Source organism: Sphaerodactylus townsendi, linkage group LG06 (genome assembly GCF_021028975.2).
Source record: "Sphaerodactylus townsendi isolate TG3544 linkage group LG06, MPM_Stown_v2.3, whole genome shotgun sequence".
Classification (NCBI taxonomy): domain Eukaryota; kingdom Metazoa; phylum Chordata; class Lepidosauria; order Squamata; family Sphaerodactylidae; genus Sphaerodactylus; species Sphaerodactylus townsendi.
Genome location: NC_059430.1, coordinates 44,745,107 through 44,772,938, shown reverse-complemented (window position 1 = coordinate 44,772,938; position 27,832 = coordinate 44,745,107). Strand labels below are relative to the sequence as shown.

Here is a 27,832-nt window from a genome sequence, read left to right as displayed (position 1 = left end):
AGAGTTGAACATTGCTGCAGAGATAGGTAGTCTCTGGTGAGAGCAGAGCAACCAGGGGGCAGGCATGATGAGTAAGCAGGCCAACAAGGTGGTATCTTGCTTCTCTCCATTGGCATAATGGGAAGAGGAGGAAAAACACAGCACAACACCCCTCTCCTCTGCATTCTGACATCTTTCAATCCCCCTCAGGTAACAGATATTGGACTGATATTTTTCCTGCCCTATAGATCAATATGAATTACAGTAAAATAGTTGAAGCCCTCCTCACCATTTGGTAAATGATCTTCAGCATTAAAAAGCTTAAAGCGGGAATATTTCCCTCTCAGAGAAGAAACTGAGCTTTTTAAGCTACTGTGTAATAGTAGTAATAATAATTATTGCCCAGTTTTTTGTAGTTTATATAGTGAAAGCAAGGCCAGAGAGCTTACTGGCTCTCTCTATTTGGTTCTGTCTTTTTAGTCTATGGAAGGAAACTTGGCAAGCTACCCTTTGCTGTCATTACTTCATCTCACATATTGAAAGCGGTAACACTTTCCATTTAAGTAAGTGCTTCTTCAGATGCCGGTCCCAAACCACTTTGCAAACATTTTACCCTTCAGTCTACAGGGACGGTTTTAATAGTTGTGACTATGTCTTAGATCTCTTAAGACCTCATTTGAGATTTGAGTTCTTCTGTCATCGTACATCAGTGTTAATTGACTTCTTTGGGAAGGACAGATCATTGTGGCATCATTTTAAGAGATTTGATGTCCTCAGCATAAAGTCTCGTTTCATCAGAAAAGTGTATGCATAAGCCCGTCCTTAATCAGAAAGGCAATTAAGCAACGTTCAGTTTAATTGCTTTGCTGAACCAGAGCCTGGTTGAACTTTTTAGAGGAATAGTATGGATAAATCCTATAAGGCTATATTTGGGTGAGGTAGAAGGAAAAATATGCAGGGGAGAGGGAAACATATACAGTGTTGAAATCCTATATCAGTTACTTCAGAAGAGAAATCCTGCAACATACCTAACTGTCTTTTTAACTAAATATGTAGCCCATTCTGGCATGAGGGTTCCTAGTGGTTTCCTACTACTTATTGTAAGGACTTCATCATTAAGCATTGTTATCTAATTATTCTAGATAGCCTTGTGGTTGCAAGTATTATCTTTTTCACATTAATTTGAATAGATTCTTGGGCAGAATAAATCTGAGTAGGAAAATATGAAATCCAGTAATAAATACAAAGATTATTATGGTAGATTGTTCTGTTTCCTAAGCAGACTAAAATCAGGTGCCTTGCACTTGGTCAGAACAGAGAACCCACAGACAAATAAGTAACAGTTCAAAAACGATTTATTAATATTGAAAGTTTAGGAGTCTGACTCCGCCCATGAAGTCTATCTAAATAAAGAATATCTGCAATGCTGGAAATGTTGGGAGTAGGCTTGGAGATTTGGGTGCACCAAATCCCAGATTTGGGCCAAAATTGGCCAAATATATCCTGCCCGAATATGAACAAATCCAAATGCAAGGCATTTTTTGAATTTTTGGTGTTGTTTCACATTTGTGCCTGCAGGGGGCGCATTTTAAAGCTAGCAGCACCAAAATTTCAGGGTATCATTCAGAGACGCTCCTGGTGATGTCATCCAGTTTTGCTGATGTTTGGTTCAGGAGGTCCAAAGTTATGGACCCACGAAGTGGGTGCCCCCATCCCCCATTATTTCCAATGGGAGTTAAACAACCCCTTTGAGGGTCCATTACTTTAAACCCTGAACCAAACTTCACCAAGCTCAGACAGTGTAATCAGAACAGTCTCTGGATGATACCCTGACATTTTGGTGCCAGTACCTTTACATATGCGCCCCTGACAAAGACCCCAAGAAGTTTCTCTACTCTGAAGTGTCTTGGCTCCATTGTAGCCAATGGGGAATTTCTGAGTGTGTAAGTAGGCTGCACATTTTTGAAGTTAGAGGCACCCCTAACCAAACTCAGGTGACATCATCCGGCGGGTCTCTGAATTATACCCTGAAATTGTGGTGGTGCTAACTTTAAAACTGCACCCCTGCAGGCACAACCGTGAAACAACACCAAAAATACCAAAAAAAAAAATCAGACAGACCCGAATTTTTTGAGTATACCCAAATATTCGGGTATATCCAAATATGTTATTTGTCTTATTTGGGCATACAGCTGATTTTATGCCCAAATAAATCCAAATCCGAATTTTGCCAAATTTCTAGGGTATTGACCGAGCCTAGTTTGGAGATGGTTTTCAGAATTTGCAGACATCAAATCTTTCCTTAACTGCTTCTGAGGAAGTCCCTGCTGCTTGTACTGCTTCTGGGATCTCCTGGTGTCCTCTACTTGGACTCCGTTTCCTTGAAATTCTGTTGAAACTGGATTACTTAATATATCATGGGTCTTTTACATCTTCAACAGCTGAGATATTGCTGTCTCCAGCCTTCCCCAAAAACCTGAACTAAGACAAATGGTAAAGTAGGAACTGCTAGCCAATAAGAATGCTATAGTGCTTTGCCTCTAGAGGGCTTCTTAAAGAGACAGGGTCTAACTAAGGTTCCCTCCCATAGAATGCTGTACAAAAGGCAACTGAACCCATTCTAACTAAGGGTACAACTGAGGCTTGAATCAGGAAAATAGTGAGGGTGTCTCTGGGGGCATGACATAGGTTTTGCATTAATCATTGCCAGCTCCTCCCAAGACACTGTTTGAAATCTTGCTGAGTAGATATGAAGGTGTCTGGGTGAATTTAACTGGTTTTTGGTACACCTGATCTGGACAAAATGAAAAAAATCTCCACATAGATGGCACTGGCAGAAGCAAAGAGGCTCACCATTTTGCATGGACAGCAATCTGAACAAAATCTGGATATTCAATGCAGTAATGACAAATTGCTAACGTTAGCACTGGTGCTGCACTCAGAAGATGAGATAATACAGAAAACTAATTGCATGGGAAAATGTGAATTGGAAGAATTGTATGAGTATCCTTATAATTTTATAACTATTCAGGGCATGGCAGCCACTATTCACAATACATTCTAGTTGCAGATCATGTACAAATTGACTTCTTCCAGTGATGCCCACAAAATGCAAAAAGTCCCTCTTGGAGTGACATGCAAAATGTTTTGCATGCTCTATTAAGTTTGCACCCCTAGAGAATGAATATGGTGCAAGTAACAGCTGTTAGGTGGGATCCCATTACAAGACCTTGCTCTCAGTCCCCACAAGACTGGCCAATGTTTAATCCTTTGTAAGAGAATCAGAACAACATAGCAGAACAACATAGCAGGGGATTACACACTAAAGATAGTGCCCAGGGCAATCACTGCCCAGTATTGAGCTGCGCCCCCCTCCATGTGGAGTTGGAAGGGCACAGTTCAATACTGGGTTTGGCTAACTCCAGCTTTAAACTATGGGCTCTACTTCCGAAACATTAAGTTTAAAGCTGTACCAGCTAGGCTGAGCCCAGTCTTGATCTACAGGCTCTACCCTGGCTGAATTTAGTTTTATACTGCAGGTTCCACCTTCAAAGTCATGTGGACTTCAGAGGTGGAACCATTAGTATAAAGCTGGCCTCAGCCAGGATGAACTTTCAGTTCGAGGCTGGCCTCCACCTGGCCCGGTCCAGCTTTAAACTGTGGAGCCACAGTTCAAGGTGGAGCCACAGTTTCAAGCGAGACCAGGCTGAGCCTAGCCTTGAACTGCATTCCCCCCCACCACGAACTCCATGTGAAGTTTGGGGGCAGGGTGCATAGTAGAATTCTGTACCCAGGCCCTGCCTTGAACTGCTCCCCTGCCCCTAAGCTCCACATATAGTTTGGGGATGTGGCATGCAGTTGAACACTGGACTCAGGCCCATCCTTGAACTGTGTACCTCATCCCCAAACTTCATGTGGACTTCAGGAATGGGGCTGCAGTTAAAGGGGTGCAGAGCTTCTAGGGTAAGGAGGTTCTAGGCTGCCTGGTACCCCCATTAAGCAGCACCCAGTGCACAAGCCTGGCTTGCCCCACCCTAGGTTTGTCAGTGCAACATAGGTTTGTGATTCTTCACTTGAATGTTTGGATGAATTCTTGGATGAATGTCTGCATGAATCCTTAAGAACTGCTGGAGGAATTTGTCGCTACTAAATAGCTTTTGTCTTACTTGCCTATTCTTTCTCTTCCACCCTGCAGATCTGTATGGTAATTGCTGCTGTTTTTGGTATTGTTATTTACCGGGTCGTGACAGTCAGCACTTTTGCTGCCTTTAAGTGGGCTTTAATCAGGAATAACTCTCAGGTTGCAACAACGGGGACTGCAGTCTGCATCAACTTTTGCATCATCATGCTACTGAACGTTGTAAGTGAAGATCGTGGACTTTATACTATTTCAGTCAAGTCAGTTATGATGTTATTGTTTTTCACTGGTTTTCTCCAATAGGAAACGGAAGTCCTCTTTATTACTGCCAGATATTATTAGATCAAATTCTGACAGTGGTGGAATTATCCTGTTTCAGTTATTAAAATTAAAGATAAAACGAGTTTTGAAAAATATTAATGATTTACAGCCAGAGATCACAGAACTTAATTTTTTATTATTTGTTTGGCTCAGTAGTTTACAAGGTCTTAAAGAAGATAAATCTTTTTTTGATAAAAACAATAAAATTGTTCCTTATAGTTTAGTGTAAACAATAGCTTCTTAACATTATTTTTTTTAAAAAAAACTCTCACTAACCACAAAGTAATTGTCTACAGATGCTGAAAAGAAATGTTTTAGGGATGCTGCTTTTGAAATGGTATTAATCAAATGCTTTGTGTGAACATCTAGAAACAGGAAGCTAGATCTGAAAAGCAGCCTTAGGCCTCTGTCAAAAATGTGGCATCACCTTCATTATCAGAATACGTCCCTGATAACCTGATAGTTGTGGTATCCCCTTTTCCTTTGCAGCTTTGCAACTTTTTCCTTTGCAGCTTCTGAAGATTCCCACCCACTTAAGGCAGAGTACTTTAGTTTCACATGATTTCATTTGAAACAGCATTGGGATTAGAACAGAATGCTGTTCTAATCTTTTTAAGGCTCAAATTAATTTCTTATCTTTACAAAAAAATTAGAACTTAAGTAAACTTTTATTTCAATGCTATATTAATAAAACTGTAACTATGGAGTTAAGGAGTTAACTATGGAGTTAACTATAGAGTTAAAGAAGGCACAATTGGCAGTAATTTATTCTCCCTTGCATTTATCTTGATATAATTACATGATATGATTACCTAGCATTTACAAGACAACCACACAGCCATTCATTGAAACTGTCTCTGCGTTTATCTTGGAATGCAAAAGCTTGTTAAGATCAATATAACTTTCCATTAAATATACAAACAAGTGGGATCCTTAGTGAAGCTTTTAAAATGTAAAAATATGCAGAATAAAATGTGCATTTGTGAATATACACTCCCATGCAGTTACCTGCCCTGCACATGTAGGAGAAAATGTCTACACATATATTCCTAACTGAATGAGTAGCAGACTACGCTCAATGGCTGAAATCCCATAAGTTAGCTTTTTGAACAAAGATTAGATTCAGTGCCCTTCCTCCCAGTTCACCACCAAACTATTTGCTTATAGGATTCCAGTTCTTTAAAAACAAGTGCTGTGTCTCTCACTGGAATCTGAACTGTAAGTTTATATAAGCATACAACAAAAATTTTGCAGCGGGTTGCATTAGTTGCTTACAGTAGTTCTTGCCAAGTTCCAGGGTCATCTTTTTCAAATACAAGTCTTTGGCCGTTTCTGCACGGCATCGATGAGGGTTGGGTCGGCGCATTCCGCGCCAACCCAACCCCCCTGGGACCGTTTGCACGAACGGTCCCAGAAACAGCCGGGCAGACGGTGCCACGGAGCGCCGTCACCCGGCCGACCCGGTGCGTCCCTGGCCCTCCAGCACGTCGCCGAGGCCTGGAGACATGCCCCCCCAGCCCTGCGTGCCTGCTTCAGCGTCACAGGGCAGGGGGCGTGTCCCCAGGCCTTGGCAACGCGCCGGAGGGCCAGAGACAAGGTAAGTGCAGGGTGGGAGTGGGGGGGGGGGAGGCGCCTGGAAGCCTCTGCCATTCGCACAGCAGCGGCTCCAAGCCAGCATTTCCAGGAAACCTCGCTTGCCCAGTGTGGTTTGGAAACGCCGGCTTCGCACCGGTCGGGCGGCACGGGCGGCGCGGCTGCGCAGCAACTGCGCTCCCTGTGCGAATGGCTCCCTGGGGACAGCGTTTTTGCCATCCCCAGGCCGCCATAAAACGCCCGTGCGGAAAGGGCCTTTGCTTCTTGAGTTTTAACTGTCATTCTTGTGGTATAGAACAAGGAGGTTTTACCCAGGTAATTTTATATTCTTTTCAAGAATCCTGTCTGTGTTTTGTTAAATGATAATCTAATTGTTCACATTTTTCTATTACAGTTGTATGAAAAGGTTGCTCTTTTTCTTACAAATTTAGGTAAGTGGTGATAAAAGGGATGCAGCATCTTTAGTAACATGTTTCACCTTCAGTTAGGTCAATTCCCCACCGGAAAAATGGATGTAGATACTAACCGGTTTGGGAAAAACCAGGACCTTTTGAGCACGGTTTCAGCATCCCCACTGCAGCTTCTGCCCCACAAACAATCCGTGTTCCCAGAAATGCAGCAGCAACTAAGAGTTCCCCACTGAGGCAGATTGAACACGCGATCTGCTCAGGAGCTATCTTGATTGGGCGCCAGAAATGGGATTAAAGTGTGTTTGGCGCTGGTGCAGTGGGGAGTTCTGCTGGAAACCTGGATATTTTGTGTGACGAGCACACATCTAATCCTCAGTGGGGAATTGACCTTACTGAATAAATACATTTAACTCTAAAAAATGCACAGACCAGTTTCTCTGGAATATTAATAGTATACTTTTCAGCACCCCGTCCAGTTCTGCTGTTGTGATGCCATGTTTTGGTTTCTCATTGCTGGTTTCTTGCTAGGGGTCTCTACTGTAGGTTGCACATTTTATGTTTGTGTCCCAATCAGACCAATTTTGTGCTCAAGAAATACAAAGCAAAGTCTTCCCCAAGGAGAAGTCTGTTTGGAATTCAAGATCCAGTGTCTTGTAATACGTTCTGTCTGTGTAACTATTAAATACAGTAGATGTGTCCCATTCTTTGAGACCAACCACATAAAATACTTATGTGTTCTCTGCTTGCTATACAAAACAAAGTTAGAAAATGTGCCATTAATTTCTTTTAATCTCCTTTAAATTTGCAGTTATAAAACAGAATAGAATTTTCAGCATTTTTTCTAGCTTATTTGCAGATAAAAAATGCACTGTCTATTAAAATTAAAGCTTTGAGCCTACACTCACTTACTACACTCTGCTCTCTTTTTTTTTCCACAGAGCAGCCTCGTACCGAGTCTGAGTGGGAGAACAGCTTCACTTTGAAAATGTTCCTTTTTCAATTTATCAATCTGAACAGCTCTACCTTTTATATAGCATTCTTCCTTGGAAGGTAAGATTAAATATATACCTCCTTCCTACCTGGAACACTGTAAAAAGTTTCCAAAGAAGGTAAATGATATTACAATTCAATTAAATACTAAATAATAGACCTTCAGTAATATGTCTGTTTTTAACCAAAGCCAATCCCACAACCTATGGCTCTAGAACCAAGTATTGTTCAGCAGGGAACCAAATTTTGGAGGTGTAGGTGAGATGCTAGATTACCCAGTACACGAAGAGAATACCAGGCAAAGATTTTTAAGAGAATAAAGGACTTTTATAGATGCTTTGCCCTGAATAGTCCAGGATAGCCTATTCCTGTCAGATCTCAGCTATGCAGGTTAAACCCTGGTTAGTACTTGTATGGGTGTCCACCAAGGAAGTCCAGGGTTGCTATGCAGATGCAGGCAGTGGCAAACCACTTCTAAATGCCTCTCACCTCAGAAACCCATAAGTTGTCTGTGACCGATTACCCATGGATGGCTCTGCCCCGCCTTGCCCTGCTCTGGGGCAAAAGTCATGCCCAAAGTCCTTTTGCTTTCCATGGGGAAAGTGAGAAGCACAGCGTGGTGGGGCAAGAAATCTTGGCCCAACTCACTTCCTCTCTCGGTGAGCTGCAGGGAGGAAGCACATCAGGACAGGTTTTTGTTGTCCCAGTGTGCTTCTGCTTCCAGCACGCACCAAGGAGGAACAAGATTTCTTGCCCTGACGCCCCTGACGCATTCTAGCTGCCAGTATGTGGCAGTTGCCCAGTGGGTTTATGGCAGGAAGAGAGAGAGATGTTTTACAAAAAGAGAAATGATAGAGGTGAAAAGTTGCCAGTAATCCATGTGTGAACCATGCACAGATTTATGGCAGGTCACTAAATTAACTTTTCAGGGTGCCCTTGGGGTTTTCCACACACTTGCTTTACTCCTGATTTTCTTGCACAACCACTGGAATCAGTTCGGGCTCAGTTGTTCTGCACACCTGCCCTCCCTTTGCACTTTTGCAGCTGTGGGGTCAGTTCATTTTTTCCCACATATCTTCAGTAATGAGGATTTTCAAGGGATGGTGCTGTTGTCATTGGTGGTATCATCAGTGGAATAGCACCCTTCCCCATTTAAAATGGTACTAAAATACCAGTTTTCCCAGTTCTCCTTTTTAAAAAGTAAATCCTGCTCCTTCCCTTATGGAGATGTAAGGTAAAAAGCATGTCTCTCCAAAGGGAGAGACTACCGGCTTATGTTTTAAAATGAAAGCTGGAAATTTAGAGATTGTAACTTTGATTATTGTGTTTGAGCTTTCCCAGTTTGTGACCTTACTAGTGACCTGTTACAAAAGGGTAAAGATTTATCTTTGTTTGAAGATTTACAGGTCACCCTGGTGCCTACTTGAGACTGATAAACAGATGGAGACTGGAAGAGGTGAGTGTTTCCTACTAAGGGGATGATTCTGTACACTGGTACAGTATATCAAAACATAATGTGAAAGTGATGAAACAGTGAAAATGCACAATAGAGCAGCAGCCAATGGTGTTTTCTGCACAAGGACAGGTTTATGCAGTTTCCCCATTGCTGCTATGACTGCTGATACAACAGGCTTCCACCTGGTAGGTTTCTCCATAGATTCCCTGCCTCCAGCTCCCAGCAACCATCCCCCTGACTCTGCCACAAGGGCTTCTTCAGAGGGTTTTTGTTTCATTTTGTTTTAATTAGTATTATATCTCTGCAACAGATTGTTAAATTGTTAATGTTAAATTGTCATTAAACATCCTCCCCAAGTGGCGAAGGGAGGGTGAAATGGCTGCGGTATGGACTGGGGCAGGGAAAATGGCTGCCATGTGGGCAAGAAGGGGAACATTCAACCCCGCACTCCCAGGACAACTATCCAAGTTTTTCTATCTTTCCCAAAACTTCCCCACAAAGCTGGTTTGTGAAAAATAAGAGAAAACCCATGGGAGGAACACAAATGCAACACAGTACTGTAGGGAAAGGAGAAGAAAAGTTATTTCCCAACAGCATTAAACCCTGGCCAAATAACCAGTCAATATAACAACTTTTAACTACCTTACTAGCCTCCAAAGGCAGCTCATCAAAATGCAAATGTCGTTACAATTTTTAAAAAGCTGTAACATAGCAGTTATATAAGCTTCTCTGCTGCAGGAATTTGATAATATGATTGACACTGCTGACAAGGCTTTACTCTTTGCATCATGCTAGGTAGCCACTAATAATGGACAAACTCCTACCTGTACTCCTCATCCCGCTGTGCTCTCAGTGGAGGAGCAGGAGGTACTGACATCACCACACTGAGTGACTCTCTAGACACGTGGTGGCGAACCTTTGGCGCTCCAGATGTTATGGACTACAATTCCCATCAGCTCCTGCCAATTGGCCATGCTGGCAGGGGCTGATGGGAACTGTAGTCCATAACATCTGGAGTGCCAAAGGTTCGCCACCACTGCTCTAGACTGTTGCTTGATACAGTGATTACTGCACCATAAGAGATGTGACTGCATTGTGTGATGGTCCCCATCTTCCCCATACCCAAAAGCTCCTACCTATAGCAGGTGCAGGCCTGGACCCCTAACTACTTGCCATCATTGGCCCAACAAGATAAAGGCATAATTTAGAGCAAGGCTTCCTTTTACTACATAGGGAGATTTATTTGGAACATTTTGTACCACGGAATCACCATTAATTTTTGTGATGGTTGTGCAAGATGTCCACACAATCTCTAACCAGTGTGTGTGTATGTTTTTTGTTTACAAAATGTGTACTTGGCCTTTCTGTCCCATTAGGGCACCAAGATGGCTAGCAATTTAAAAATGAATTATTAAAACACATCATGAAAACAATTAAAACTAAAATAAATATAAAAGCACAGAAAAACATTTTAAAATCTTAGAACAAGGGAGGGGGGATCATGGAGGGAATGCCAAATGAAACAGAACAGTCTTCACCTGCTGGCAGAAGACAGTGATAGAAGCAGACAAATATCTCTGAGGACATTTCCATAGTTTTGGTGCTATGGTTAAGAAGGCCTTCTCTTGGGTTGCCACATCATAATCTTAGAAGGTGGGGACACTCGAAGTAGGGCCTCAAATATGACTACAGTAGTTGGTAGCTTTACACAGAAGAAGGTGGTCCTTCAGATATGCTAGTCCCAAACTAAAGGCCAATTAAATTAAAAGCCAAAAAATTAAAAGACTCCTCTGCAGGCTTCATGTGGGGCTTAGGGGCAGAAGCAGGCATGAAGGCAGATCTGCGCAGCCTCCACATGGGGCTTGGTAGCAGACACCAGAGCTTTTTCAGAAAAGGTAAGTGAGGGGGAAGGAGTTAAAATTTGGATTTAGGTCTACTAGAGCCGATTTTATTGGGAATCCAGATATTCCCAATATGGGGATTTGGGAATATCCAGGTTTCCTGAAAATTTTCAGGTCTGTTAAACTGAAACACAAATTTTACCAAAAAAAATTTGCACATCCCTACTGACATTTCTAAATACTTTTTCAGAGCAAACAGAGTGCTTTGCAGTATATGTGAAATTAAATTAAATAATCTAGATATAACCAGGTCATGCATCTCAGTAGCCAGATCTTTTCTGCCCAGGAAAGGCCTTGGCTGACTAACTGATCAAAGGTGGTAAAGGCACTTTTGGCTACAGCTGTGATCTGCATATTGAGCAGTTGGCTAAGGTCCAGGTGCATCCCCAAGCCACAGACCCTCTCCTTCTAATGGAGTGCAAGCTCAACAGAACAGGTGACACTTTAAATCCTGAGTAACAGTTTCCACTCACCAGTAACACCTTCCATCTTGGCAAGATTAAGCTTCAGTTTATTTAGCCCACATCCACTCCAAAAGTGCAGGCTGCAGTTCAGGGCTTCTACCACCTCCTTAGGATCTGCTGGAGGCACAAGATAGTGTTGTCTGTCATCAACATGTTGTTGACAACTTATCCCAGTTCTTCAGATAACTTTTGAACTTTTGTTTACTCTTCCTTGGCTAACATTGCAGGAACATGTCAGAGCTGTCTGTTGTTTTTTGATTCTCTCACCTGCTGTTGGATAGTAGGTCAAACCTTACCAGAATTATGCTGCAGGCACTGTATCAGGAAGATCCTCAAAGCATTTGTGCATGTGATAACTACATTTATAGAAGAGGACAGCCAAAAGCACTCCATGGGGCTGAATGAATTAGTGATGTAGGTCTGGGGCACTGGCTACGGCGCCCGCAACATGAAAGCCTGGGTAGGGAGTCAACTATGGTTAGCTCCACTCCCAGGAATGCCCCAGCCTGCCCCCCCCCCAACACACACACACAGTGTCCGATTGGGACATCAGACAACTCTGCAGCAGCCCGGACATCCAGCTTTCGCCACTGTAGAGCTGAGGGGCTGCTGGACTCTGGTGTGTCTGCACCTTGCACTGGTGGGGGTGTCCCTTGTGCCAACAGAGAGGGCCACACATTGGCATAAAGCTGTGCTGCTCCCACAAGTTTCACTTTCCCCCCAGATGGGGCTGTTAGTAGGATTGTAATCCTTCATTCTGTACAAATATATATATTTTTAATAACAGTTTTGTTCTTTGAACCATTCTTTGCTTCCTCTCTTTCATAGTGTCACCCTAGTGGATGCCTTATAGATCTCTGTATGCAAATGAGTATCATAATGGTGCTAAAGCAGACTTGGAACAACTTCATGGAACTGGGCTATCCGTATGTCTATATGATATAACAAACATTGTTATTACTGTTTCTGTTGATTGCGGAAAAATGTACTGAGAAAGCAGAGCGTTGCCTGCAAGTATCTCTTAGCTGACATTCCTTGGTTGCTTCCTCATGGATGTTTTTACCCACCTTTGCTTCCAAACTGAAGTACTGTTTTGGGGAGTATCATCACAGCAACATCCTCTAATTGTTCCCATTCCAGGTTTGCCTCAGCATGTTCTTTCTCAAACCTGGTGATCTTTTATGAAAGAAGAATGCAGCCCAAGCGCATTAGTGTATCATGTGGGTGGGAAAGTGCACATTTTTAAAGATGCTGCACACACGAGTGCCATTTTCCTTTTGTCAGCCCCTTGCAGGCATCCTCTTTTCCTGATGCACAAACAGAAAACTGTTATCTAAAATCAGTGATTGATATAACGACATTACTTATTTTTCTTAATTGCAAAAAGTTCTCTAGTTGAGTGACAGGGGGGGAAAACAGAAAAAATGATGACTGAAGCAAGAAAATGTGGTGAAAACTCCATGGGAACACTCTGTTGCTAATGGAAATGCCTCTGCATTTGCAGTGGCAGTGAATACAGCTCAGAGAGTCCTCACCCTGCTGAAGCAGACCATGATAATGCTTAATGTTTGATTGAGATTTATTATAACAAAGAGCACAATATCAGCCTATATCATGATTATTGCACAGAGGAAATCGAAAATAAATAGATTTCAATGCATTGGCTAGATTTAATTTATTAAAGTGTATTTTTTTCTATTCCTTGTTGCATGAAAGGGAACAATTTGGCCCATGTCATGTGTCCCCTCCGATGTGTATATAAGAGTTCTCTGCTAGTGGGCAGCCTCTAAGGAGAGGAGGGGAAGCCTAATCTGTGCATTGAGCAAAGTGATACCCACAATCACAGGGCAATCTGAGAAGTGGAACATTGGCAATAGAATGGACTCATTAATACTCTGTGAATATGGGTATGGTATGGATTAGGCTGACAATGTTTGTATCAACTGGACTAGAAAACAATCTTGTTTTAAAAATTGAATGCGCAGGTTAATTCAGAACTGGTGGACCAGAAGAAGAGTGCGACATGAGCATGGCTCCCAGCGAAAAGCAACCTTTCCTCAGTGGGAGAAGGACTACAACCTTCAGCCAATGAATGCCTATGGACTCTTTGATGAATACCTAGAAATGAGTATGAAAACCATTTGATTTACTTGATGACAAGGTCATCCTCATGTCATGCTCACCTAGTCATGGAGCTACAAGGGGACAGGGGGGGTGCACCGTGCACTGGGCGCACACCTGGGAGGGCGCAAAAAATCACCCTCAGACCCCTCCCCCTTCCCCCCACGGTGCCCCCAACCCCCCTGCGCCCCCACCCCCTTCCAACACTTACCTTAGTTCCTCTCCTTTTTCAAAACTTTTTCAGGCTGCAAAAGCCCTGTTCTCAGTAAAAACAGCCTGAGGAACTACAGTTCCCAGGAGACCTTGGTGCTCACAAGGTCTCCTGGGAAGTATAGTTCCTCAGGCAGTGTTTACTGAGAACAGGCCTTTTGCAGGCTGAAAAAGTTCTGAAAAAGGAAAGGAACGAAGGTAAATGTGGGAGGGGGTAAGGGGGCGCCGGAGGGGCAGGGCGCCGGTGGGGCATGGGAGCCGGAAAATGTAGAATGCACACCAGGTGCAGTTTGGCCAATCTATGCCTCTGTGCTAACCCCTGCCCCCCAGAGATGAACTGTTCTGGAGATTTCTCTAGTCTTTGCTGCATAAGTGTGAAATGATTTTGGGGGGCAAGGAGAAAGACTGTTTAGGCTAGACACCTGAATTGTGCCATGGTTATCCACATACTAGTCACTCTTCCATGTTAGATCCTATACATGCCAAAGGGGATAAACCATGTTGCATTTTGGACCCAGAACTGTGAGCACACTGCTGGAACGGGTGCCCTTGGCCAAGCAGAGAACAGCCACTGTCAACAGCCACTAGGCCTAACCTCTTCTAAATGGTGAGCAGCAGATGATACTGGTTATTGGTTCAGAAGAGAGATCCTTGTATGCATCAGGGGTTAATGGAAGGAAAACTGGCATTGACCAGTCAATCTGCATGCAGTTAAAGGTACTCTCTATCATTCTTCCACTGCTGCTGTAATCATCTGCTGTGGGTGGCTCCACCAATCCGGCTTCACCCACAGTGACTTTACTGGTGGGCTCAACTAACTCAGCCATCACTGGCCTCTGAAGAGGTGGAAGCAGATCCCTCCTCTGCCCTGGCTGGAACACTCCCTGGTCATTAAGAAAAAGCCCAGCAACTTCCTCCCAGGCCTCAAACTCTGGGTCCTTTTAAGGGGATTGCCTTTCCTTTCATTGGTCCCCTTGGTTGCCTGAGCCGGGAGCGAGCTCACCCTAGGATCTTGGGATTGGGTCCCCCTCCTGTTTGTGTTCACTTTGTCTCCCATCCTATCTCTTCTCCACCCCTAGATGCTGCTTTCCCTGAAGCTGTCTCTCAAATCCTCCTTTCACCTGTGTTAGGGCAGCTGCTGATAGTCCACCTGGTAGCTCTGCTGATGAGGATAGAATCTGGTCCTGCTCTGTTTGGGCTTTTACTTGCCCCTAGTTCTCCAGCCTGGCCTCTGCAGTGCTGGCAGAAGGAAGCCCTCTTCCCTGGTTCCCTGAGAAAAGCCTTTTCCTCTGGCTTCCCCTAGTCTGTCACCTCCCTCTACTACTACCTCTACTTCGGCATCCCAATGGACTCTAGTCCTGGGGGCTGGAGCATCCTCTCCTGGGGTAAATGAGGCCAGGAGCTCCAGGACCATTTGCGGTCCTGGACATTTGCTTTTCATCCCCTTTAAAGGTACTGCAGCAGCAGCACTCCTTTGTCTTTTGTGTAAAAGAGGAGTTTAACACATGCATGTTCCTTTGCTCTGGATGGGAAAATGGCAGCACCACTATCTTTTCCCATCCACCTCTCCTCCTCTTTCTTGTGCACACAAGCACAAGTCCTAGCCCTGGACAGGAAAGAAGCATGCTGTTAACTCCGTCCACCAGCATCAAAACTATCTGCCTCCTCCAGGCAAAATATAATGATAACTTTATACATGTTCTCCTGTAGGGCAAGTTACAGTGGGGGAGTACACTTTGGGAAAATAGCAGAGGAAGGTTTTCCCACCTGAAAACAGCAAAACTGCTCTGAGAAGCTGTAATTTTCATACAAGCTACCATTTTGTTAGTTGTTTTATTGACTGAGCCACCAAGCAGCCATTTTGTGACTGGTAGCTCTCAAGGCTCTTGAAATTAAGCAGCTCCCAGAAACATAAAGTCTGACCTTCCCTGGTGTATAGCACTGTGTGTGCTCTGATTTCTATATTAGAGCAATTATTTTTAACAGTAGTGCATGGGAGTGTTCTTTCTTTCTTTGAGAGAAGCAACTATGAGAGGGGTTTAAATTTGGAATTTCTGACTAGTTTCACTTCATTCCACCTCCTCCTTCAATTTCCTTTCCCTGCTAAGAGCTTCATTACATTCCTTGCACTGGGAACAGTTACTAGTAACAAATGAAATGAATGTTCTCTTAGCACATGGTGCTTGAGTAGAATCCCTGGGGATCCCTGGACATTCCATCCCAGAAGGAAAGAGGCTGCCTATCAAATCTAATAAATAAATACAATAAAAATATTTATGCCAGCATTTACCAAGTAAAATGTACTGCATCTGAGAAATGTTCCTCAGACCCTAGGAGTGAAATCTGACACACACACACACACACACACACACACACAAAAAGTGAATACCAAATGTAAAACTTTAGACTTTCTGTATAGAGATGCATTAAAGGAGTAAATTCTACAAAGGTCTGTCAAGTCCACGGGAACTGCATGTTATCAGCTCTTTTGAAAACCTGGTCTTCGATTTCCCAAGTTTTCTGTGCTCAGAAGAATTTTCACTTGTGGAGTACAACTTCCTTGCCTCCACTCTCCTGCTGCAGCCTGCAGTAGCTTCCAAAATCCTGTTCCTATCAGACCCCAAAATATCATCTGTGTCCTGCTTTGCATTTTGTAGGGGTCTGGGTAAAACTTCAAAAATCATATGAATTCAGGAGGATCCGTGTAGACTCTCATTTTACCCTTTTCCATTTTGTAGCAAGCTGGAACGCAAGTTCACTAGCCAGCTCTTTGAAAGTGTCAAAGTGCATGTGTCAGGTAGAAACCTAGGCTTCCATTTGTGCTTCATTATGCCATTTAGTGTCTTTTTTCCTGTGCTGATCATCAGATGTAAGCACCAAAAACATTTAAAGAGCAGTTCAGGAACAAAGACGTTGAAGTGAGAAATGTCTAGGAAAAATTAAATTAAGCATCAAGTGATAGATCCTGTTTTGGATTGATTTTCCAACTTGCCATTACAGACAGTGTCATTTTCCTCCCTTCCCAGTTCTTCAGTTTGGATTCACAACCATATTTGTGGCAGCCTTTCCACTTGCTCCACTTCTGGCTTTACTTAACAATATTATTGAAATCCGTCTTGATGCATACAAATTTGTCTCACAGTGGAGGCGGCCACTAGCTGCAAGAGCCAAAGATATAGGTAAGCAGTTGTCTTACATGCATGCTCAAGAGTACTCTTCTTATATATCAGAATTATTGATGTTTCCACAATGAATAGAAAGCTGAAATGTGTAGTCCCAGATGCTCTAACTACTAAGAAAAGTCTAAAAATGGAACATATTATTTTCAAAATCTGGGACATGAAATTTACCTCCTAGCAGCAGCCTACTGTACAAAGAAAGCCAAAGTACACTTGTGACAGAATGCTATACCAGCCAGCTTCTTTCAGAAGGAGATGGGAATCACCCAGGAAGAAAATTCTTAAAATGCAATACACACAACATATGTGGGGATCTCCTTTCACACATGTTAACAGTTCTTAGATTGGGGAGATTCACAGAGTAACCTCCCAGAGTGGATACATACTTTACAAAACCCAAACTGTGTGTATTAGTGTCTCAAGGTACACTTGAGTTTTGCCCATTCACTGAAGTATCAAATAGTTGCAGTACTGCCTTGTCAGCATACTGGTAATTGGCACACAAGTTAATCAAGACATCCTGATTATTAGAAATGTCTGAATACAAGGCTTTTTTGTGTCTCTCATTTAAATTTGAATTGTCTCTTGGAATAGGGACCAACATTCCAGTGGAAAGCTAGGCCAAGTCACACATACAGTGGAATAGAGGAGGCTTCACTGGTGGTCGTGGAAAAAGCCATCAAGTCACAGCTGATTTAGTCTGACCCCTTATGGGTTTTCAAGGCAAGAGACTTTAACAGCTGGTTTGCCTGCATCTGCATAGCAACCTGGACTTCCTTGGTGGTTTTGAATTCAACACTAACTAGGTTCAACCCTGCTTAGCTTCCAAGATCTGATCAGGCCAGCCTGGGACATCTAAGTCAGTGTCCTACATAACAGTACATGGTACTAAAGCCAACATAGTAAGAGAGTTCTATCTCCTTTTGTTGTTGTTCTGCTAACCAATTAACCATACATTTGTTGCTCTTAATACCCTGTTCCATAGATTCCATAGAGTAACAAATGTTCAATTGTGCTCTAATTTATGTTAGTCAAAAGCTTTGTTGCCTTTTCAGCAGTGACCAAAAGACTGGGGGGTGTCTATTGCTTAAGGAGACAGAATAGAACTTCGCATTGAATAACATGGAAGATGTACATTCTCTTTGAAGACACATGAGCATGAAGCATGATCTTCAGATCAGTGACAGAATAGCATGGCCATTTACTAGACAGTGAATAGTGACTGTAGTATTAAATGCTAATTTACTGTTGCTTGTCTTATATGATTGCCCCGGGAGCTGACATCACATTTTTCTTCATTGCACAGGAATCTGGTATGGAATTCTAGAAGGCATTGGAATTCTTTCTGTTATTACAAATGCATTTGTTATAGCTGTAACTTCGGATTTTATTCCCCGGCTTGTTTATGCTTACAAATATGGACCATGTGCAGGACAAGGGGAGGCTGGACAAAAGTAAGCTTTTGTTTTTGAAAACGCTCTCACATTATCCAGGTTTCCATGCCCAACATCACTTCTTGTAGGGATACATCCTCTTTTCTATTCTCCTGTTTCAGTTCTAGGTGCATAACAAGGCCGAATCTCATTTTGCCTGGAGCATCTCTGTATTTGGTGCAGAAATGGAAGCATGAGCTGTAGCAACCTGCATAATAGGACTGTGGTAATCAGACACAATAAAACAGCACACATTAGCCCTGAATTACAACCTTCTGTTGTCTTTTGCGGCATTGTGGGTTCTGTTTAGTCAAATGTGGTTTTCCTTTCACTGAGCACTGAAAGCCTGATATTTTCATTTGAGGTCAACATTTTACTGTGACTTAGTTGTCAAGTTCTTACAAGTTTTTTTGAGAAATGATCTGATTTTCTTTTTACCTTTGGTAATGTTTAGCTTCTCAAGGACATACAGTTAGGGCCCCATTTATACAACCTTCTCACCATGTGGTCATTGTTTCTGTGAGTGGTTAGGCAGGCACATTTATCTATGAATGAGGTCTGCTTCCCAGTTTGGACTCAACTCAGATCTAAGAGTTCCTCATTTAGATTTTATTTTCATCTTAGAAGGAATGCATCTGGACAATGACACACACAAATGGCTGTAAAGTGATCTTTTGACAGAGTCATGAAGCTGCTTCAGCACTAAGACCTGTACAACGTATATCTCTCAAGAAGTGGGAGACAAAAGTCCAAAGAGCAAGAAAGTGAAGAATGACTTATAATTTATCCAACAGAAGAAGAAGTTTGGATTTATACCCCACTTTTCTCAGCTGTAAGGAGTCTCAAAGCAGCTTACAAACTCACTCCTTCCTCTTCCCCCACAACAGACACCCTGTGAGGTAGATGGAGCTGAGAGAGTTCAAAAGAACTGTGACTAGCCCAAGGTCACCCAGCAGGCTTCATGTGTAGGAATAAGGAAACAAATCTGATTCACCAGATAAGACCCTGCCGCTCATGTGGAAGTATGGGGAATCAAACCCAGTTCTCCAGATAAGAGCCCACCTGCTCTTAACCACTATACCATGCTGGCTCTCAGCTTCCAGAGTTCCAATCAACTGCCAAACAGAGCTCCAAATACTTAGGCAAGGATCCCAAATTTCTGGGCAGCCTGTAATATAAAAGGTAATTCTAAGGGAAGGAACAGTGAACTGATGAGACATGTAACATGAGCCAGGTACAGATACACCATTGTAGGTACATTCGAAGAAACTGTGAAACGTACAATTTGGGGCCGGTTTCCATGATCAGACTGGGGTGTGAACAAGGACAAAATATTCCCTTTCCTGGACTTGAATATAACATCCAGACGAGCTATGCCCCCTAACTGAAGGATGGTGAGAAGGATGGGAATGTTTACATATAAGGAGGGAAAGGCGCAGGACAGGGAGGAGCTGGGTTGGGGGCACTCTTACCTCATTGAGGTAATGTCATTTAAAGGACATTTCAACTGGCCCATATTGAGTCAGTATGCCTGGAGAACTTATAGTTAAAACTGATAGAAAGAGAGTTAACACTGATAATTACTGGGAGGTCCTAATTAGTGGGAGCGACAAAGAGAATGGCTTCTCGTTTCTGAACCTGCCTTTTGAATTATGCCCATTCCTGCCTGTTTGTTGGCACTAAGCCCTGGTATTGTAAATGGCCGCAGACTCATTTTGGCAGGGAAGAGTGGTCTTAGTTGTTAAGACAGGGGGGGGAGAGAGAAAGGCCAACAAAGTGGAGGCTTCGTAGCAACACCATTTGTCACTTTTAGCTTTTGCATTCTGACTTTTGGCCCTGATGTCGAAGGCTGAGGGAGGTCATGCATATGGGTCTTTAAGAAAGAGTAGAAAGAAATGCTACCAATGCAGTTTATCTCTGCATGTCAAAAGTTTACACATTTATATGCAGTGTTTACACAGCATGAACATAAAAGTATAATTCTACAGCCAGTAAATGCATTAACACTTCAACCAATGAACAACACCATGTTTTACTAAATGTATCTTTCATAAGACACTGTTATATTCAGTTTCCCTTTCTGATGCACAGAAGGGGGGGGGGTTGGTGATGGTTTTATTTTTGGCATATTTTGGATGTCACAGCAGTTTTGTCACTGGCAGAAAATGAACAGTTGAAGTTACAGTTAGGGATTGGCAATGCAGCTACCTCATTAGCCTGTCAAGGATTGGCACTTCGGTACGTGCTGGAGGGAAAACAAATGTTATGCTTTCATAATGAACTGTATAAAATTCTTCCATTAATGTACAGCTCAGCCTGACTTTGAAATAATGGACTCCTGCCTCTCACTGCTACATTACATAGAGCTACAAGATATTCTGAGTGCCTGTTTAGTTTTTGGCTCCCTTCATTTTTTTTTGCCAGCAAAATTAAAACGATGAAATCCAGCATTGCACTGAATAAGGGATTTTCAGCCTTCTCTGTGGTTGCTGGGTTATCTTTAAAGGACAGGTAATTCATCAGTAAGTGTCAGCCATATCAGCTGGCTTGAAAGTAATTTACTGTGCATTAATTTTAACTTACTTCTGTAAAGTAGAATGAGCATTGGAAACAATGTAGCCAATGAAAGTTAAAAGTCGGCAATAATAATGAAATTGGGATACAGTGTTTAGAAGTGAAGCAACCAGGGCCACCATACCCCTATTTGCTGCCCACTCTCAGTGCACCTATGCTGTATTCTGTCTAATGCAAGTGATCAGTAGCTCCTGGGTGTGGAGATTCTCTCACAAATCCCAAAATTGTATGAATTCTTACGATAGTACTCCAAATGTCTTGAGACTCAAAGTGGCAGAAAGAGTCTGAAATCTTCCATCCAAACTAAAATGGACTTCATGGTACAAACCATGTTTTTGAAAACCACCTTTATCATTAAACATTCACACTGACTTGCTTGCCTTGACTGAATCTTGGGGTACTAGAAACACATAGCACTTTAGCACACAACACTTTGTTCATGTCACACTTGCAGAGTGTTCTGTGGGGACATTTGGCTCTTAACAACTTGAGTTTTCAGTACTGACTTTGACACAAGAGCACTTATGCCAAAATGTAGTCTTACTTTCAAACAGATGGGGGGAGCAGGGCTAGGACCCAGGTGGAGCATTCTACAACAAAGAAGGTGCAGCATGCTTTGTTCTGTGGGGGAGGAATATATGATCTACTAACATTTTTATGTGAAACAGAGCATAGACTATCTAATCTAGCAGAGTTTACCTGCTTACCTTCTTGCAACCCATTTTTTCCCATCATACACTTAATTTCTTAGATTTGCTTATGAAATGCAACACTCCCCAAAGCTATTTGTAATTCCTGCAGCAAAGATATTTATCTTTGATAACTCCTCCTTAGCCCAAGTGGAAAGCCTTTGGGAAGATTATGTGGCCAGTTTATCCAGTGTTACTCACTTCTACTTTAAAGATATATTAAGGTTATTTTCAAATGTTTTATAAATGGTACTCATTATTTGTACTCAAATTGGTATCATGTATTTTAAATAAAGTCAGCAAAAATTACAGTGGGGGAAAAACATTGATAAAAACAATGTTCAGCCCACTTAGGTCTCAAAAGAAGCCATATAGATATTTTTAAAAAATAATCGATAATTTCTTTTTAAAAATAATCATTAGCAAAGTAAGACTTCAGTGGGTAACAGATATAATGTATAAACAAGAAATATGAAATAACTGTGGAGAAATTGTGAATTTAGATACCTTGAGATAAATTTGAGCACCACTGTCCAGATCACCAGGACTTTGAAGGTAGCCATTTACTCTCCAAGTAGTTCCCACCACCCACATATCTCATCCATTGACCTGGATTGTTACCATATTTACTAAGTACTACCGTTCCAAAAGAGGCTGGTGAACAAACACTTTTCCCAGAACGTTCAGCATTAGCTAATGACAATCCAGGTAATCAGAATTTTGGTTGTAAACTTTATTGTCTAAATCTGAAAGCAGAAAATGAACAGGCACCATGGTATGAAAGCAACAAAAGGTTTTTGAAAAACATGTGTAATAAAATACAACTTTCTTAAAGCGGTAACAATTTTTTATATTATCGGTATTTGTAACTAGTAGCCATTAAATTTTACATTCTAAAAAATTGGGCTGTTAGATTACAGTTTCACATGGTTTATACACAGTCCATATATAAAGCATATGTGTTGAAATTGATTTGAAGAGGAATGTTGATTTGAAGTATTGTTAAGTAAAAATCGAAAAGCAGTTTGTTGAGTCAACATCATAAATCATTACAGGAATCCAGTAAAATCCTGTATTGAAGTTAATCTCCATCAATATGTCAGTCAAAGGGATGCAAAGCTTTAAAAAGTGAGAGAATCCTTATGCTTGTTGTTATGTGCTAAGTCTCCAGGAGCACTCAGGAGCACCATAGGGTGCCTTCAATTACACCTTGGTGATTACACCATGGCGAGCACTTCTGGACACTTAACACATAACAAGCTTTGCACATGGGCTGTGCAATTATAACTGTGATTTAACAGCCTAATTTTTTACAATGTTTAATTTGTGGCTACTATTTAAAAATAATGTAACAAATTGTTTGGTACCACTTTAAGAGAGCTGTATATTATTATAACCCACATGCAGTATTTTTTTAATCTTTTGTTTACTGTCCAAACATCTAAAACAATCATGACAAAATAAATTCTTGTCTCCTAGGTGCATGGTTGGCTACGTTAATGCAAGTTTATCAGTATTTCTAGTGGCTGACTTTGAACATCGTTCAGAACCAGCATCAAATGGAAGTGAGTTCTCTGGCTCACCATTAAAATACTGCAGGTAAAGAAATGCATGTAAACAACACTGTCATGTGAAAGATCTTTTCCCTTGTTGAAGGGATATATTCATTTCTAAGATGCCCTCTCATAGTGATGTACTATGTCTTTAAAAAGGTCAATCAGCAGTCAAAAATACAGCAACTCCCAGTTCTAAATGACTATGAGAATCCTCCCTCACTGGCACAGTCCCCTTTTCCCAGGCTGACCAGACGTCCCGCTTTTGGCGGGACAGTCCCGCCTTCTAACAATTTGTCCCGCATCCCGCGGGTTATTTCAATAGTCCCGATTTTTGGGAGGCTGCTGCACTGCCTTCTGGGGCGCAAGGCAGTGCGGCAGCCTCCTGTGCGCGCGGCCGCAGGAGCACGGCCTTCTGGGGCTTGCCGTTTCCCGCCCTGTGACAGGGCGGGAAACGGCAGCGCCCCAGAAGGCAGTGCGCTCCTGCAGCCGCGCGCACATGCGCACGTGGCCACAGGAGCACGGCCTTCTTGGGCTTGCCGTTTCCTGCCCTGTCACAGGGCGGGAAATGGCAGCTTCCCTGAAGGCAGTGCGCGCGCGCGCAGCCACCTACCCGCCGTCCCAGTTCACAAAGGTGACCATCTGGTCACCTTACCTTTTCCACATGTTCACTTCGCTGTTTCTGCAAGGTGCAGATCTGGTTGCTTGTCCAACTGCCACATCTCCTTTGTTCTGGCTTTAAGGCAAGGAAGTAGCCTTAAGATCAGCCATGTTAGTGCAGTGCAAGTTGCATCAACCTTGGTTCTTGTTCTATAAACAAGTTTTAGAATATCCAGCTCTTGTTGGCAGGTCTTATTTTCTGGTATTTAGTAGTAGTTAATTAATGTAGTGAGTCTCTGTTTATTCCTGAAATCCCTTGCATTGCTTGGGGGTACAGTATTTCTGTTTCTTCGCTTCTCCCCAGTTCCTTGGCTATCAGTATTAGCATATAAATTTATGCTGGTACAGATTCCAGGATCCATAAAATCCATAACAACCTACTAAAGAGGTGTGTGCATATGCATGTTTCATTGTATTTCATTGCAGTGAACAAAACTGTCTTTCTGTTTGGTTTTAGATACAGAGACTATCGTGACCCTCCCCATGCTCCAGTGCCCTATGGCTACACACTACAATTCTGGCATGTCTTAGCTGCACGGTTGGCTTTCATTATTGTATTTGAGGTAAGATTTGAGACTGATAAAATTTTGCAAAATATAAGAGTGCATAACATTTTGAATTTGATCTTGGATGTTGAGATCAAATTTAATTTTACAGTTAAATTGCTCAGGATAAAAGATGCTTCTCTTAGCAGATATTATTAAAGATATCCCATTTTCAGCATAGCCATTAGAAATCATTTCAGGTAGCAAATCCAACCTTCAAAGCTGGGATATTTAGAGGACTGGAAAAGATGTGACATAAGTGATGCAAGATCAGATGGATTTTCTGGCATTTTTATCAGAGGCACTCCTCCCATTGGGCAAAGTGGGCAGTTGGCGGGAGCCAAAAATGCAGGTTCGTTTGTGGGGATTTTTGTATTTTCAGTGTTTTTTCTGGTTTTGGCCTGAAGGGGGTGCAGTTTTTAGGCTAGCAGCACCACAATTTCAGGGATTTTTCAGGAGACTCTCCTGATGATATCACCGAGGGTTGGTGAGGTTTGGTTTAGGGAGTCCAAAGTTATGGACTTCTAAAGGGAGTGCCCCATCCCCCATTGTTTCCAATGGGAGCCAATAGGAGATGGGGGCTACACCTTTGAAGGTCCATAACTTTGGACCCCCTGAACCAAACTTCACCAAACCTGGGTGGTATTATCAGTAGGGTCTCACGAAGATACTCTGAAATTTTGGTGCTGCTATCTTAATAATTGCACCCCTGACAGCAGGCACCAAAGGAAATATATTTTACTTATCTAAAGCAATTACTCTTGGATCATCTGTTGCTATTAACTGTAGTAGCCGATACAATTAAGAGTGCAATTCCACTGAGCACATTAAACTCATTTTAAGGCCACAGTTTTCAGTGGGATCCCAACAGAACTTAATTAAGAGCACTTATGTTGGTTAATGTACATCAGTCTCTTTTAAAAGCTGTTTTTATTTTATTTCTTTTTTTAAAAATGGTGCTGATAAGCAACATTGACCAGGAATTTCATAACTATGGTGAGCTTGGTAGACTTTCCTTGACATCATACAGTGGTTTTTTAGCGTCCTACACCCATGTTTATTGGCCTGTGCGGAAGGGGCCTGCCATTCTACTAACATTCATCTTTCTTATGCTCAACAGAAATGCTTGCATTAACAATGATAATATGATAAAGAACAAAATAAAAAATATATAAAGATACAAATTGTACGGATTATACTTCTACTTTGGTTTGAAGAGCTCTGCTTCTTGCTTCTATGATGAATTCACCAATTTAAAAAACTTTTTTTTTGCAGCACCTCGTCTTTTGCATAAAACACCTGATTTCCTATTTAATCCCAGACCTTCCGAAAGATCTAAGGGATAGAATGAGAAGAGAAAAATATCTGATCCAGGAAATGATGTATGAAGCAGAACTGGAGCGTCTCCAGAAAGAACGGAAAGAGAGGAAGAAAAATGGGAAATCATGCAACAACGAGTGGCCATAAGTAAGTAGGTATTGAATACTTCAGCTTCTATACTCCCATATGAATGATTTAAAGCATTTTGCAACCTTTCCCATAATCAAGTGTCTGAGTAATTTTTTTTATAACTCTGAACACCACAGTTTAATAAGTAAGCTGTCAGCATTTCTCCACATTTAGCATCTTTTTAACACCAAGATCATACACACAACCCAGCCCAGAGATCTCTCTAGCTCTTTGGAACAACTGATCTACTTTGTATGCTGTTGAAGGTCCCCTTTTCCCTCTGCACCATGACTTGGGCCATTATCAGGGAAATAAAATGTAGCTATATTCAGCTACCCTTGAACTCTGATGCAAACTGATTGAATTCTGCCCAGGTAAGCAGAGCTGGATGGGAATATAGGCAGTGTACTAATTTCTGTAGTCTGAATTGGCCAGAGAAATGCCTAATTGTATCCATTTCCCTCTTTCTGGAGGTATTAAATATGAAATCAGTTGTATATAGCTGTGTCTTCTAAGCTAAAGAAAAAGCTAAAGCTATTTCTTTTTACTTGTTTCTCCAGATAGCAGACCTATATGCTGTTTGCTTTTTCCAGCTCTCCAAGAAACTACCTTCAAGAGAATGAAAAAGATGCAACCTCAATGCATGCCACAAACATTTGACATAGGAAACAGGGCAGCACATTTCAAGTTAATTACTGTGGAATTACTTTGCAATTTACATACGATCACTATTCATGAGTCATTCTAGACAAAACAGGCATGTGGGCCCAGTTTTTAAAATGAAGATAACTTGTGTACTTTGGACAGTTTTTCAGCCTGTTTGCTACCTTTTTGCATTATGTCCCATGTGACTTTTTCAACTCTTCAATGCATAAAAACCTGCGTATGTCAGCTACGACTACAACTATCATCTCCTACCAAGACATCGCATACATCAAACACCCTGTTTACATATATATAAATATATATATTCTTTTTTAGGGGACTTGCTGTACCCCATATGTATAGTATATATAAAGTATATAGATACTGTTTATTTGTAAATAGCAAAAATAAATAAATATATCTATGGCAAAGAATGTCAGATTTCCACACTCCACTATCAACGTAAAGCGACATTTAGCATTAATATAATGTAATACAATAAACTTTAAAATAAATTATGGATGAAATTCTTGCTTTTGTGTCTCAAGAAGTTATTTCACAAAATTATATGACAGGTATCAAAAGGCAATGTCACCGCAGATTGCCAATGTCATTGCAGATTGGCAATGTCACCCTGTATGTGAATCATGACCTCCCCTGCATCTTCACAGTGGAAACTGCTGACGCTGCAATTTGAACTGGAAAACTGATATAGATGAAAACTGTGCCTCTCTCCATTTGCTTTCATCATGCTGAGGAGAGGGGAACACAGTGCACTTATCTGTCTCTAAGAAGGAGTAAAAACAACAGAGCCAGAGGCACTGTCAGTGAGAAGCGGTTCAACAGAAAAAAGGATTAAGAAGCCTGTCACCCATTTAAGGGATTAATTCCATTAAAAATATTAAGGATCTTCTGGAAGAGGGTAAATGTGATAAATATTTGGATCTAGTTTATCAGCTTGAAAAACAAGAATTACAGCACTGAGCAACAATTTGAACAGATTTATTTTGGTTCTTAATATTCATTGCAATATCCAGGGTAAAAATGTAAAATTTACAATTTGTAAAGCATTCACAGCATAAAGGTTCTTCTATTCAGATGTGCCAAACATTCAAAGAAAACCATATTTTATATTCCTCAATCAACCAGAAAGATGCCCAAAATTTTAAAATTATTTTGTGGGTTTTTGGTAGGTTCTCATTTATGCATTACTAAAATGGAGTAATTTTCTCCAATCTACATCTATTTATCAAACCAACTTTTTCAAAATTATTAAAAAAAAGATTTCCCTTATTTGGTTAAAATGCACAAACGTTTCTCAGTATTATGTTTGGCAGCATTCAGTGCAGCTCTTTTAGAAATGTTTCTAGGAGTGTCCTGCTCTTCAAAGACATCTTGCGCAGTGGAATGCCTCACGTAGCAGTGAATCTAGATTGCTGGACCAAACAACCTTACTCAGGATTTTCCTCCTCTGTTGGATGAATTTTTTCAGCTGGTGTTCCCTGCAGACATAAGAACGATA

At 41.7% G+C, this 27,832-nt stretch overlaps 2 protein-coding genes across 10 annotated transcripts in view; one reads left to right on the top strand and one right to left on the bottom strand.

The window, feature by feature from the left end:
* Nucleotides 1-26,842, top strand: part of ANO4 (anoctamin 4) — a 129,104-nt gene extending 102,262 nt beyond the window's left edge. For 6 of the 7 annotated variants that reach the window (XM_048501362.1, XM_048501361.1, XM_048501359.1 and 3 more), the window contains 12 exons: nt 4,175-4,339; nt 6,426-6,462; nt 7,380-7,491; nt 8,830-8,887; nt 12,081-12,178; nt 13,238-13,380; nt 16,610-16,762; nt 18,069-18,216; nt 22,938-23,057; nt 24,129-24,234; nt 25,492-25,683; nt 26,226-26,842. In XM_048501362.1, coding sequence (XP_048357319.1) covers nt 4,175-4,339; nt 6,426-6,462; nt 7,380-7,491; nt 8,830-8,887; nt 12,081-12,178; nt 13,238-13,380; nt 16,610-16,762; nt 18,069-18,216; nt 22,938-23,057; nt 24,129-24,234; nt 25,492-25,683 — 1,332 coding nt within the window. In that variant the 3' untranslated portion in view covers nt 26,226-26,842. The remainder of the gene's footprint in view (nt 1-4,174; nt 4,340-6,425; nt 6,463-7,379; nt 7,492-8,829; nt 8,888-12,080; nt 12,179-13,237; nt 13,381-16,609; nt 16,763-18,068; nt 18,217-22,937; nt 23,058-24,128; nt 24,235-25,491; nt 25,684-26,225) is intronic. The other variant, XM_048501360.1, reaches the window with a different exon arrangement.
* A 454-nt stretch (nt 26,843-27,296) lies between these two features.
* LOC125435840 (sodium-coupled monocarboxylate transporter 1-like) overlaps nt 27,297-27,832 on the bottom strand; it is a 44,522-nt gene continuing 43,986 nt past the window's right edge. For all 3 annotated transcript variants that reach the window (XM_048502259.1, XM_048502261.1, XM_048502260.1), the window contains one exon: nt 27,297-27,812. In XM_048502259.1, coding sequence (XP_048358216.1) covers nt 27,762-27,812 — 51 coding nt within the window. In that variant the 3' untranslated portion in view covers nt 27,297-27,761. The remainder of the gene's footprint in view (nt 27,813-27,832) is intronic.